Genomic DNA, 14,013 nt, shown 5'->3' with positions numbered 1-14,013 from the left:
AGCATTTAGTAACTTACCACCTATTCCATAAACTTGTAACATCTGCCACATTGCTCCTCTATCCACTCTATCATATGCCTTTTCTAAATCCATAAATGCAATAAAAACTTCCCTACCTTTATCTAAATACTGTTCACATATATGCTTCAATGTAAACACTTGATCTACACATCCCCTACCCACTCTGAAGCCTCCTTGCTCATCCGCAATCCTACATTCTGTCTTACCTCTAATTCTTTCAATTATAACCCTACCGTATACTTTTCCTGGTATACTCAGTAAACTTATTCCTCTATAATTTTTACAATCTCTTTTGTCCCCTTTCCCTTTATATATACGTATATATATATATATATATATATATATTTATATATATATATATATATATATATATATATATATATATATATATATATATATATATATATATATATATATATATTTTTTTTTTTTTTTTTTTTCAACAAGTCGGCCGTCTCCCACCGAGGCAGGGTGACCCAAAAAAGAAAGAAAATCCCCAAAAAGAAAATACTTTCATCATCATTCAACACTTTCACCACACTCGCACATTATCACTGTTTTTGCAGAGGTGCTCAGAATACAACAGTCTAGAAGCATACACGTATAAAGATACACAACATATCCCTCCAAACTGCCAATATCCCAAACCCCTCCTTTAAAGTGCAGGCATTGTACTTCCCATTTCCAGGACTCAAGTCCGACTATATGAAAATAACCGGTTTCCCTGAATCCCTTCACTAAATATTACCCTGCTCACACTCCAACAGATCGTCAGGTCCCAAGTACCATTTGTCTCCATTCACTCCTATCTAACACGCTCACGCACGCTTGCTGGAAGTCCAAGCCCCTCGCCCACAAAACCTCCTTTACCCCCTCCCTCCAACCCTTTCGAGGACGACCCCTACCCCGCCTTCCTTCCCCTATAGATTTATATGCTTTCCATGTCATTCTACTTTGATCCATTCTCTCTAAATGACCAAACCACCTCAACAACCCCTCTTCTGCCCTCTGACTAATACTTTTATTAACTCCACACCTTCTCCTAATTTCCACACTCCGAATTTTCTGCATAATATTTACACCACACATTGCCCTTAAACAGGACATCTCCACTGCCTCCAACCGTCTCCTCGCTGCTGCATTTACCACCCAAGCTTCACACCCATATAAAAGTGTTGGTACTACTATACTTTCATACATTCCCTTCTTTGCCTCCATAGATAACGTTTTTTGACTCCACATATACCTCAACGCACCACTCACCTTTTTTCCCTCATCAATTCTATGATTAACCTCATCCTTCATAAATCCATCCGCCGACACGTCAACTCCCAAGTATCTGAAAACATTCACTTCTTCCATACTCCTCCTCCCCAATTTGATATCCAATTTTTCTTTATCTAAATCATTTGACACCCTCATCACCTTACTCTTTTCTATGTTCACTTTCAGCTTTCTACCTTTACACACATTCCCAAACTCATCCACTAACCTTTGCAATTTTTCTTTAGAATCTCCCATAAGCACAGTATCATCAGCAAAAAGTAACTGTGTCAATTCCCATTTTGAATTTGATTCCCCAAAATTTAATCCCACCCCTCTCCCGAACACCCTAGCATTTACTTCCTTTACAACCCCATCTATAAATATATTAAACAACCATGGTGACATTACACATCCCTGTCTAAGACCTACTTTTACCGGGAAATAGTCTCCCTCTCTTCTACACACCCTAACCTGAGCCTCACTATCCTCATAAAAACTCTTTACAGCATTTAATAACTTACCACCTATTCCATATACTTGCAACATCTGCCACATTGCTCCTCTATCCACTCTATCGTATGCCTTTTCTAAATCCATAAATGCAATAAAAACTTCCCTACCTTTATCTAAATACTGTTCACATATATGCTTCAATGTAAACACTTGATCTACACATCCCCTACCCACTCTGAAACCTCCTTGCTCATCCGCAATCCTACATTCTGTCTTACCTCTAATTCTTTCAATTATAACCCTACCGTACACTTTTCCTGGTATACTCAGTAAGCTTATTCCTCTATAATTTTTACAGTCTCTTTTGTCCCCTTTCCCTTTATATAAAGGGACTATACATGCTCTCTGCCAATCCCTAGGTACCTTCCCCTCTTTCATACATTTATTGAACAAAAGTACCAACCACTCCAACACTATATCCCCCCCTGCTTTTAACATTTCTGTCATGATCCCATCAGTTCCAGCTGCTTTACCCCCTTTCATTTTACATAATGCCTCACGTACCTCCCCCACACTTACATTCTGCTTTTCTTCACTCCTAAAAGATGGTATACCTCCCTGACCAGTGCATGAAATTACTGCCTCTGTTTCTTCCTTAACATTTAAAAGTTCCTCAAAATATTCTCGCCATCTACCTAATACCTCCATCTCCCCATCTACTAACTCCCCTACTCTGTTTTTAACTGACAAATCCATATTTTCCCTTGGCTTTCTTAACTTGTTTAACTCACTCCAAAATTTTTTCTTATTTTCATTAAAATTTCTTGACAGTGCCTCTCCCACTCTATCATCTGCTCTCCTTTTGCACTCTCTCACCACTCTCTTTACCTTTCTTTTACTCTCCATATATTCTGCTCTTCTTATAACACTTCTGCTTTGTAAAAACCTCTCATAAGCTACCTTTTTCTCTTTTATCACACCCTTTACTTCATCATTCCACCAATCACTCCTCTTTCCTCCTGCACCCACCCTCCTATAACCACAAACTTCTGCCCCACATTCTAATACTGCATTTTTAAAACTATTCCAACCCTCTTCAACCCCCCCATTACTCATCTTTGCACTATCCCACCTTTCTGCCAATAGTCGCTTATATCTCACCCGAACTTCCTCCTCCCTTAGTTTATACACTTTCACCTCCCTCTTACTTGTTGTTGCCACCTTCCTCTTTTCCCATCTACCTCTTACTCTAACTGTAGCTACAACTAAATAATGATCCGATATATCAGTTGCCCCTCTATAAACATGTACATCCTGGAGCCTACCCATCAACCTTTTATCCACCAATACATAATCTAATAAACTACTTTCATTACGTGCTACATCATACCTTGTATATTTATTTATCCTCTTTTTCATAAAATATGTATTACTTATTACCAAATTTCTTTCTACACATAGCTCAATTAAAGGCTCCCCATTTACATTTACCCCTGGCACCCCAAATTTACCTACTACTCCCTCCATAACATTTTTACCCACTTTAGCATTGAAATCCCCAACCACCATTACTCTCACACTTGATTCAAAACTCCCCACGCATTCACTCAACATTTCCCAAAATCTCTCTCTCTCCTCTACACTTCTCTCTTCTCCAGGTGCATACACGCTTATTATAACCCACTTTTCACATCCAATCTTTATTTTACTCCACATAATCCTTGAATTAATACATTTATAGTCCCTCTTTTCCTGCCATAGTTTATCCTTCAACATTATTGCTACTCCTTCTTTAGCTCTAACTCTATTTGAAACCCCTGACCTAATCCCATTTATTCCTCTCCACTGAAACTCTCCCACCCCCTTCAGCTTTGTTTCACTTAAAGCCAGGATATCCAGCTTCTTCTCATTCATAACATCCACAATCATCTCTTTCTTATCATCTGCACAACATCCACGCACATTTAGACTTCCCACTTTGACAATGTTCTTCTTCTTATTCTTTTTAGTAATCTTTACAGGAAAAGGGGTTACTAGCCCATTGTTCCCGGCATTTTAGTTGACTTTTACAACACGCATGGCTTACGGAGGAAAGATTCTTATTCCACTTCCCCATGGATATAAAAGGAAAATTAATAAGACCAAGAACTATTAAGATAAAATCAAAGAAAACTCAGATGAGTGTGTATAAATAAATGTGTATATGTATGTGTAGTGTGACCTAAGTGTAAGTAGAAGTAGCAAGACATGCCTGTAATCTTGCATATTTATGAGACAGACAGAAGACATCAGCAATCCTACCATCATGTAAAACAATCACAGGCTTTCGTTTTACACTCACTTGGCAGGACGGTAGTACCTCCCTGGGTGGTTGCTGTCTACCAACCTACTACCTCTAGCAAGGGGCTAGTAACCTCTTCTCCTGTATATATTACTAAATGTAAAAGGAGAAACTTTCGTTTTTCCTTTTGGGCCACCCCGCCTCGGTGGGATACGGCCAGTGTGTTGAAAGAAGTGTTGAAAGAATATATATATTTATTTATATTTATTTATTTATTTGTTTATTTATTTATTTATTTATTTATTTAACAAGTCGGCCGTCTCCCACCGAGGCAGGGTGACCCACAAAGAAAGAAAATCCCCAAAAAGAAAATACTTTCATCATCATTCAACATTTTCACCTCACTCAAACATAATCACTGTTTTTGCAGAGGTGCTCAGAATACAACAGTTTAGAAGTATATACGTATAAAGATACACCATATATCCCTCCAAACTGTCAATATCCCAAACCCCTCCTTTAAAGTGCAGGCAGTGTACTTCCCATTTCCAGGACTCAAGTCTGGCTATATAAAATAACTGGTTTCCTTGAATCCCTTCACTAAATATTACCCTGCTCGCACTCCAACAGCTCGTCAGGTCCCAAATACCATTCGTCTCCATTCACTCCTATCTAACACTCTCATGCACGCTTGCTGGAAGTCCAAGCCCCTCACCCACAAAACCTCCTTTACCCCTCCATCCCACCTTTTCGAGGACGACCCCTACCCTGCCTTCCTTCCCCTACAGATTTATATGCTCTCCATGTCATTCTACTTTGATCCATTCTTTCTAAATGACCAAACCATCTTAACAACCCCTCTTCAGCCCTCTGACTAATACTTTTATTAACTCCACACCTTCTCCTAATTTCCACACTCCAAATTTTCTGTATAATATATAGTATATATAATCATTTATTCAGCTTACAAGGAAAGTAAAATAGATTATGTACACAGTAATACCTATAATAATTTTATCTTGTTTTCAGAGATATGAGTTATGCAGTTCGGCCATTAAGTTTTCTCTACCGATTTGGCACTAATTTAGGCCTACGTTATGGACAAATTGTACTGCCATCTCTTCTTAACAATTTTGGTCCAATGTATGTGGCAAAAATTAGGAGACTAAGGTAAAAACAATTGTGATGGAACTCCAATTATTTCCTTGCTCTTAAAATATCAGTGTTAAAACAAGTAGTAAATGAAGACTTAAAAAATATTTACTGAGCTAAATGGGAATTTAAAATAAATTATTTAAGTAACTTTTTAACCTTTAAATTACCAATTTCTAGATTCATGATAAAGCACTAAACCAATCATGACCATGCAGTGCCTAAGAAATAGATGTAATTAGCTTTGAGCCAAGAAAGGGGAGGGCAGTACAAATTCCTTGGATTGATTACTGTACCATCATCAAGGCACCCCCCTGCTGTACCCTTAAATTATATTAAGAAGAGGCACTAACCATGTAGGAGTCATACAGTGCTTGGGGAATGGGAGGCAGTCAAGTTTGATCCAAGGAAGGGAAGGACATCCAGTTCCTTGCATTAAGAGCCTCTAAACAGCATTAAGGAACCTACCTTGAGGGGATGAAATATTGAGAATTAGGGCTATTTATGATAAAAGTGTCGAACAGAACTGTGTAGGCAACACAAAAGGTGGAACAATGAGTGTTGAGAAGTGCATAAGGGTTGGACTTAGGAAGGGGGGGGGGAATTAGTTTTTAATGTTGGGAGATGAGATGAGGAAGAAGTGAATGGTATTCTTCCCTGCAAGCAGAGTTGGGTTAAGGCTAGTTTATATGGCTGTCCTTCAATCTCTCAAATTGGGCATTGACAAGAATATGCTTCCTTGCAGCTAAGGTAGGGGTCACAGATTGCATTACATGTATTATGATTTGTTTCTCCAGATTGGTCATTCTGTGATCTGCAATAATTTACTGAGTGGTTATAGCTCCAACATTTGTGGTATTAATCCATCTTCCTTCCACAAGAGTTTATCAGCTATGTATACTGAGGGAAGAGAAATTCATGGCTATCATACATCAGTTTAGCTATAATGGTTGGGTATGGTCTCAAGTTCATAAGCAAGGGAGATGAAGTTTTGATGTAGATGGTTGGAAGGTATTATAATTTTATTGCCCTTTATGTCAAAAACAGTCTATGAAGTTGTTGTATGACCACAGCACAGCATGTACTGAGGCTAGTGTCAAATATACATTCAATAAGGTCCTATTAATAGTATGGAGATGGGTTAGTTTATCAGCTTCTTCAGCATCATTTGAATCTATGATGCACATTCCACTTTCTTTTTTAGAGGGTGGAAGGCTCCGACAGTTCATCTGTTCTTCCCCACTACCATGTGCGAAAGCTCAAATACCTGCAGTTGCTTCTTGCTCCCTTGTTCTCAACTACTTTCGGTCTCATTCCCATGCCATTGCGGTGTACATTGATCGTTCTAAATCCTCTGACAGTGTCAGGTTTGCAGCAGTATTCATGGACAACGTTGTGCAAGGTCATTTATTAGACTCGGCTAGCATTTTTACAACTGAACTGTATAGTTCTTATTGCAGTTATCCGTATTGCATCTATGCCTACCTCAATGTTTGTAGTAATCTCAGACTCCTTTAGTGCTTTGCAAGCTATTAAAAGATTTGATTTGCCTTATCCCCTAGTTCTTCATATATAACTATGGTTGCGTCGCATTTCCAGCACGGACAAATTGTTATTATTGTAATCAAAGGAGAAGCGCTAAACCCATAGGATTATACAGCACCTGTGGGGGGGATGGAAGGCATTCAGGCCTAGTTCAGGGAACTGGAGTACAGTTCCAGTTCCCTAGATCAAGAGCCCTCTCACCAGCATCAAGGAACCTTCCTTGAGGGATAGCAAAAACAAAGAAATAATATTCTTCTGGGTCCCTGGCCATGTTGTTCAGGGTAATGAGCAGGCAGACTGCTGCACGGTCAGCGGTACATGACCTATTTTCACTTAGAGGTATTCCATTCTCAGATTATTTTGCCATAATCTCTCGCCACCTTCACAACCGTTGGCAACAATGTTGGTCTGATATGATTCATAACAAATTATATTCTATCATGCCAAATTTAGGTTTCTGGCCTTCTTGTCATTGATGCCAAGTTTGGGAGACTATGCTCTCCCATCTTCTCATCAGGCACATCCATCTTACTTGTGGGTATCTCATGGAGAGGCACCCTGTTCCATTCTGTGAGAATTGTCAGGTTCCAATTTCAGTTTACCATATTCTATTGGACTGTCCTGTCTATTGAGTACACACAATTTACCTCTGACATCATCACCACTCTAACACCCCTATTTTATCATCCTTGCTGATGGCCCCACCTTTGGCTTAAGATTCCCTTTGATTTTTCGACAGCAACTGATTTATTACACAAACTTTTATAATACTTCCTTTAGCACTCCTCACAGCCATGTCTTTACCTCTTTTCTCTCCACCCTTGCTACTCTATGATCCAGCAACATTCCTCTGTCCTGCAGCACTACGACCCTAGTGGGTTTAGCGATTGGTTTTATTATAATTTTTAGAGGGAGGACGAAGTCTTGGCCAATATAGGTCACAAGATCTAGTGCAGGTATGCATTCACTCAGGTATGCTTCAGGATTCATCGTTTAGAGTAAAACTCGTCTACTGTCATATTTAGAAGGTTCAGCAATGGGAGAGGTATGTGCTGTCAGTGTTAAGTGTTTATGTCAATCTTTGGGCAGATGGCATCCAGCTGCTCTATACTTTGGTGCATGAATAATCTGTGAATCTTCATAGTCACAGGGAAAGCTAGTTCTTTAGTCATTGTAAATTATATTATTATAATCATGGGGATTATTATTATTATAATCAAGGGGGAAGCGCTAAACCCGTAGGATTATACAGCGCCCAGGGGGGGATGTGGAAGGCATTCAGGCTTAATTCGGGGAACTGGAGCACAGATTCAATTCCCTAAATCAAGAGCCCCTCACCAACATCAAGGAACCTTCCATGAGGGGTATAATCATGGGGAGCACTAAATCCATAGGATTATACAGCACCTGTAGGGAGGGGGATGGAAGGTATTCAGATTCAATTCAGGGAACTGAAGCACATCCAATTCCCAAGATCAAGAGCCCCTCACCAGCATCAAGGAACCTTCCTTGAGGGGTAAATTATTATTATCAAAACTAAGTGCTAAACCCACCAGTCATACACTATAGTCACTGTAAAGCAGGGGTCAGAGGTATAAAAGGTAGAATGCCAGCACAAGGTTCAGGTAACATGTGATTAATCTGAAATGGTTCCATATTCTAAGGCATGTGCATGGCTGTGCTAGGGTCAGTAGAGGGTACTGCAGTTACCAAAGATCCAGAATAAGGTAATGCCTTGTTTATCATGAAGTAAAAAAATAGAGGGCAGCTTGAAGAATTGACAACCACTCTCAACTACATATAGAGGATGTCAAAGTTTCCTCACCAACATCAAGGAGCCTCCCTTCAGGCAGTCTACTACCAACAGGATTTCATAAAGAAATATATCCTTAATAATAAAGCTGAAAGGAAGAGTTGTGAGGTCTGGATTCAATAACCTCTCCACAGCAAGGAACCACCTTGAAAATCTTGTCAATTGCCAATGTCAAAAGATTATCCGAAGAGCTTCATAATGAAATTAAAAGCCTTTATCAATTTATTACATTTAATTACAGACCTCTAAAAGTAAGATTTCAGTATAGTCTTACCTAACTTTTCAGGAATTTCACAAAGTTATTTATTCTGATTAATGTGCATTATCAATGACTAGTTCACAAATATAATAATAAAAGTCAAGAAAACCACCAAAAAAATTGATATCAACATTTTAAGCACCACCTTACCATAATTTCAAGTTACAGGAATTGTAATGCATATGTAAGATTATGTATTGCACAACCTTCGAAAATTTCTTTATTTGCAAGAATACCATGTAAATAAAATGACAGATTAAGCTTACCCAGGAAACATTTGACCTTACACTATGAGTACTATGTTCACTGTGTACAGAATCAATTCTGATGCCTAGGATGTAACTGGCAAGTTTATCTACATCTAGAAGCTTCAGTAATGTTTTCATGCTGGATGGTAATTCATTACTTTATATAGTCTTATACTAACTTCTAAAAAAAAAAATCTATGGTAAATTGATGCAGCCAGAAGAATTTGTTACCATAATTTAAAGAATTCTCTTATAGCTAAGTGTGCTGTGTAAAACTGCCCAGCCCAATTGTGTAAACTAGTGTAGCTTGACTGAGCACAGATACAATCAAGATTTAATATAAAATTAGGCTAACTAATGAGAAATTAGCAAACAACTTTAAAGTTACATACGTATTTTGTATAACAATGGTAGATATTTGTGTGCAGTACATTTTTATTACAGAATACAAAAATGAACAAAATGATAATTGCAGTAGCTAAAAAAATAATACCTTACATCATATATACTGTATATATAAATATATAATACATTTCAAACAAATATAAAAATTCAATTGATAGACATATTTGCCATCAACAATCTAGTACAAATTAACAATAGAAGACCAGTGCTTTCACAGAAGGCTCAGGTCAAATACAAAATTTACTAACTGCTCAGTCTTTACTACATTCCTTATGGTATAAGTTGAATAATTAGTCATGGCAAAATGTAACATTCAGAGATACGGTCAACTCTCTTATGAAGTTCCTCTACATTGTACAGTTTTTTGTAAATGCCATTGAAAAAGGTCCATCTAAAATTTAAATAGGTGAAAAGGCCTTCACAGTGCATGCTATTCAATTTCAGATGCCCCTTTTTTTCAAGAGCATTTGTAAAAACTGCATATACTATATTTTTGTTTTTACTTGAAATGCAATACTATATAATTTACATTTTATTAGACTCACCTCACCGAAAGTGAATCTTATGTTTCATTAAATTACACTATACAATCACATGTTTGTATGTATATACGTACACACACATTAATACAGAAATTAAGCACATTATCTATCAACAGCAGTTTTCTTTTCCTTTAGAAAGAGATCTCTGAAAAGAAAAGAAATCAATTAATGGAAATCTCATTTCAATTTGATACTGAAGCTGTTGTTTTCAATGGTGTCCCTCATTTTATGCTATAGATCTGTTTCAGGCCCTTGGCAGCTGTATGAAACTGCCAATAGCCATAATGAGAGTTGTCATTTCACCTTGCAAACTATACTGATCACATATGGCAACCATATATCACATTACCACAATTAATGATAGAATAGGATTAGCAAATCTTCAAAAAGCAAGGGAACTCTTATATTTTGGTTGGCACTTAAAAATAAAAGTAATGACCATCACATCAGCAAACAATGTAAGTACAGCCTCTCTTCACTTAGTGACGTACTCGTTTACTGACGACTTGGACTTATGACGGGGGTCTCTGACCAGTATGCATACCTAAATAAGGTATATTAGAGCTAATTTCCTCTATTCTGTTTATTACAATATCCAGTACACTATTGTATAAACATTGAAAAATATACTAAAAATGTTCTAAGTGGTACAAAGGTGACATTAAAACAATATCAAAGATGGTTGACACAAACCCAGTACCATTATAGTATGCTCCTTGATCTTAGGAATGGAACTCCGTCGTTAAGTGAGGAGAGGCTGTACGTATAAAAAGAAAAGAAAGCCAAAATAATAATGATATGTCAACTTCTGCTTCAGTAGTAATATAGTACTTCCCTTTAAGGGCATACAAAAATAACCAATTTAAACAAGAATAAACAGCAAGCATTACATCAAGGAAAAAAGCCTAGCTTCCTCCTTACTTATGCATGTAAAAGAAGATGTAGCCATTCTTCTGCCGTCCCTCTGCACAAACGACAGACTCAGGGATTCTTAACACACATTCATCGTCATAGTGGAACCAATTATCTTCATCACAGTTATATATATCAGCAACATAGTGTCCTGCAATAACACAAAAATGCTATTATTTAACCCTTAAACTGTCCATATGTAGATCTATGTTGACGTGCGTAGCGCTCCGAACGTAGATCTACTTTTTTTTTTTTTACAAGCTTTCAAATGGAGAAAATAAAGGTCGGAGCTCTAAACATGTAAACGTAGATCTACGTTTGGACAGTTTAAGGGTTAATCATTTTAAATACATATTTAATGACATCTGTATGACAGGTACAGAGAACTCAACATCCAATTACTCATTAAACAAAATTCAGTGTAAAAAATCAATATTTTTTTCAAAAAAAGTTTAATGATTTTTCTAAAACATACACCATAAAATTTATCAAGAGAAATACTGCACAATTTCTCATATCAGATATAATGATATGACTAATATACACTTACTCAAATTCATAAAACAAATCTATGAACTTAATCTATTTTTTCATAAAAATAGTTTCATTTTATCCACCTCACCTGTATTAGTTGTAAGACCAAAGTGGCTAATCACACTGATAAGACGATATGTATGTTTTTCACATTTAAACTCTTCAGTCAGTGGATTCTTTGGGTCATAATCATCAGTCTGAAAAAATGAAGGAAAATCTTACAATGGACTATTTCATTTTTTATAATAAGCATGTTTGCACAGGTTATTGCCTGGGAATTTTCTGAAGTCAATAAATTAACTACTAATATCCAATTAAGAGACTTTAGGTATACAGTATTCACTTTTTACACCCTTTTCCATTCAGGAGAATGGTTATTCATGCTACCACCAGTAGCATGGAAGTTGGTGGAGGTATTAATGGAACTAAATAATTCCATTTGTTCACGGATATAAGCACAAAGCAGCCAAGATGTTAACATTACCAAGTACTACATCAATCTCAGGAATCGAGATATTTTCAGAAAGTCTTGAGGAAGGAGTGGGGAACAGGACATGTTCAAGGAAACACTACACATTATCTACAAAGTCATTATAATTAATCTATTCAAATTATAGTTAACTTTAACCAAGTAAAAAAAAATAACTGGTGAATGATGACAAAGCATTTGGAAGCAAAATATATAAATAATTAATTGTTCAGACATGAAAGATGCTCAATAAAGTAATGTCTATTACCTAATACATAATTATGTATGAACAAACTTATCTCTGGTAAAAGCAACATAAACATTACATTAGCTGAAGACAGTGCTAGTGAAAGCAGATGAGTAAGAGTCTAGTCATGGTTACTTCATCACATGAACCAGACTCTTACCTACCAGCTCTCAACAGCAGGAATGGAAGCTTTCATTCATTTACAAAACTCTCTTAACAATAAAATAATGGTGAATATAACATTCATATTGGGAAAATAATAAAAAAAAAAATCAAAATGAGTGGTATCCTATACTGAGCAGTATAAAATTATGAACTGTTCAGCATGATTGGAAGAAAGGTAATGGTACCTCAAAAAATAAAAAATTATTTGCTTGTTAGTCCTGTTTCTCTTTCAGGTCTTGTTATTTTATCACACAGCTGAAAAAACATTAATGGAAAGTGAGTAGCAAATCTGCCACAGTATTTATTCTCCTTGTTACTGTACATTTCAGAAAGGAAGCATTAAATTTGTTGTGTGTTACACAGTGAAAGTGAAAAGGAAACAGGAATAAAGCAGTTTCAATCCAAGGAAGTGTAGTTCCAATTCTTTGGATCAAGAGCCCTTCACTGGCATCAAGAGACTTCCCATGAGGGTCAATTTAAGACTTAAAGGTTTGAATGCATTTTCCTCAGTTACTAATATCTGTGAATGATGAAGAAGCCCTACAACTTTTCTCTTGATAATCTCCATATAGATTTTTTAGTTTTGTATTTTTTATTTTGGGTTATACCTTTCAGTCTTCATCTAACAACTTGCATACTGTACTTTTTTTTTTTTTTTAACACATCAGCCATTCCCCACCGAAGCAGGGCGACCCAAAAAGAAAGAAAAAACTTTCATCATCATTCATCACTGTCACCATCACTTGAACATAATTACTATCTTTGCAGAGGCGCTCAGATATGATAGTTTAGATGTCCCTCCAAACCCCTCCTTTAAAGTGCGGGCATTGTATTTCCCATTTCCAGGACTCAAGTCCAGCTAACTTGTTTCCCTGAATCCCTTCACAAAATATTACCCTGCTCACACTCCAACAGCTTGTCAGGTCCCAAAAACCATTCGTCTCCATTCAATCCTATCTAACACACTCACACACGCTTGCTGAAAGTCCAAGCCCCTCGCCCATAAAACCTTCTTTACCCCCTCCCTCCAACCTTTTTGAGGCTGAACACTACAAATTTTCTGCATAATATTTACACCACACATTGCCCTTAGACATGACATCACTGCCTCCAGCCTCCTCCTCACTGAAGCATTTACAACCCATGCTTCACATCCATATCAGTGTTGGTAGCACTATACTCTTGTACATTCCCTTCTTTGCCTCCATGGATAACGTTTTTTGTCTCCACAGATACCTCAACGCACCACTCTCCTTTTTTCCTTCATCAATTCTATGGTTAACCTCATCCTTCATAAACCCATCCACTGGCAGGTCAACTCCCAAATACATGAAAACATTCACTTCTTCCATACCCCCTCCCTCCAATGTGATATCCAATTTTTCTTTATCTAAATCGTTGGATACCCTCATCACCTTACTCTTATCTATTTTCACTTTCAATTTTCTACCTTTACACACTCTCCCAAGCTTGTCCAGCAACCTTGCAACTTTTCTTTAGAATCTCCCAAAAGCACAGTATCATCAGCAAAAAGTAACTGTGCCAACTCCCAGTTTGTATTTGTTCCCATAATTTAATCCCACCACTCTCCCCAACACCCTAGCATTTACTACTTTTATAACCCTATCTATAAATTTGTTACACAACCATGGTGACATTAAACATCCCTGTCTAAGATGTACTTTTACTGGGATGTAACCT

At 37.1% G+C, this 14,013-nt stretch overlaps 2 protein-coding genes across 5 annotated transcripts in view; one reads left to right on the top strand and one right to left on the bottom strand.

Annotated features, from left to right (window-relative positions):
- l(2)10685 (5-methylcytosine rRNA methyltransferase l(2)10685) overlaps window positions 1–5,324 on the top strand; it is a 47,868-nt gene extending 42,544 nt beyond the window's left edge. For all 3 annotated transcript variants that reach the window (XM_070093557.1, XM_070093556.1, XM_070093558.1), the window contains one exon: window positions 5,051–5,324. In XM_070093557.1, coding sequence (XP_069949658.1) covers window positions 5,051–5,195 — 145 coding nt within the window. In that variant the 3' untranslated portion in view covers window positions 5,196–5,324. The remainder of the gene's footprint in view (window positions 1–5,050) is intronic.
- A 3,420-nt stretch (window positions 5,325–8,744) lies between these two features.
- The window catches only part of LOC128694233 (ubiquitin carboxyl-terminal hydrolase 37), a 30,234-nt gene continuing 24,965 nt past the window's right edge, over window positions 8,745–14,013 (bottom strand). Inside the window, exons 10-12 of one of the 2 annotated variants that reach the window (XM_053784250.2) lie at window positions 11,520–11,628; window positions 10,907–11,048; window positions 8,745–10,130 (exon numbers count right to left, since the gene is read on the bottom strand). In XM_053784250.2, the coding sequence (XP_053640225.2) occupies window positions 10,088–10,130; window positions 10,907–11,048; window positions 11,520–11,628 (294 nt within the window). In that variant the 3' untranslated portion in view covers window positions 8,745–10,087. The remainder of the gene's footprint in view (window positions 10,131–10,906; window positions 11,049–11,519; window positions 11,629–14,013) is intronic. The other variant, XM_053784251.2, reaches the window with a different exon arrangement.

Source organism: Cherax quadricarinatus, chromosome 43 (assembly GCF_038502225.1).
Source record: "Cherax quadricarinatus isolate ZL_2023a chromosome 43, ASM3850222v1, whole genome shotgun sequence".
NCBI lineage: Eukaryota > Metazoa > Arthropoda > Malacostraca > Decapoda > Parastacidae > Cherax > Cherax quadricarinatus.
The sequence above is the reverse complement of the archived record's forward strand: the minus strand, read 5'-3'. Positions and strand labels throughout refer to the sequence as shown.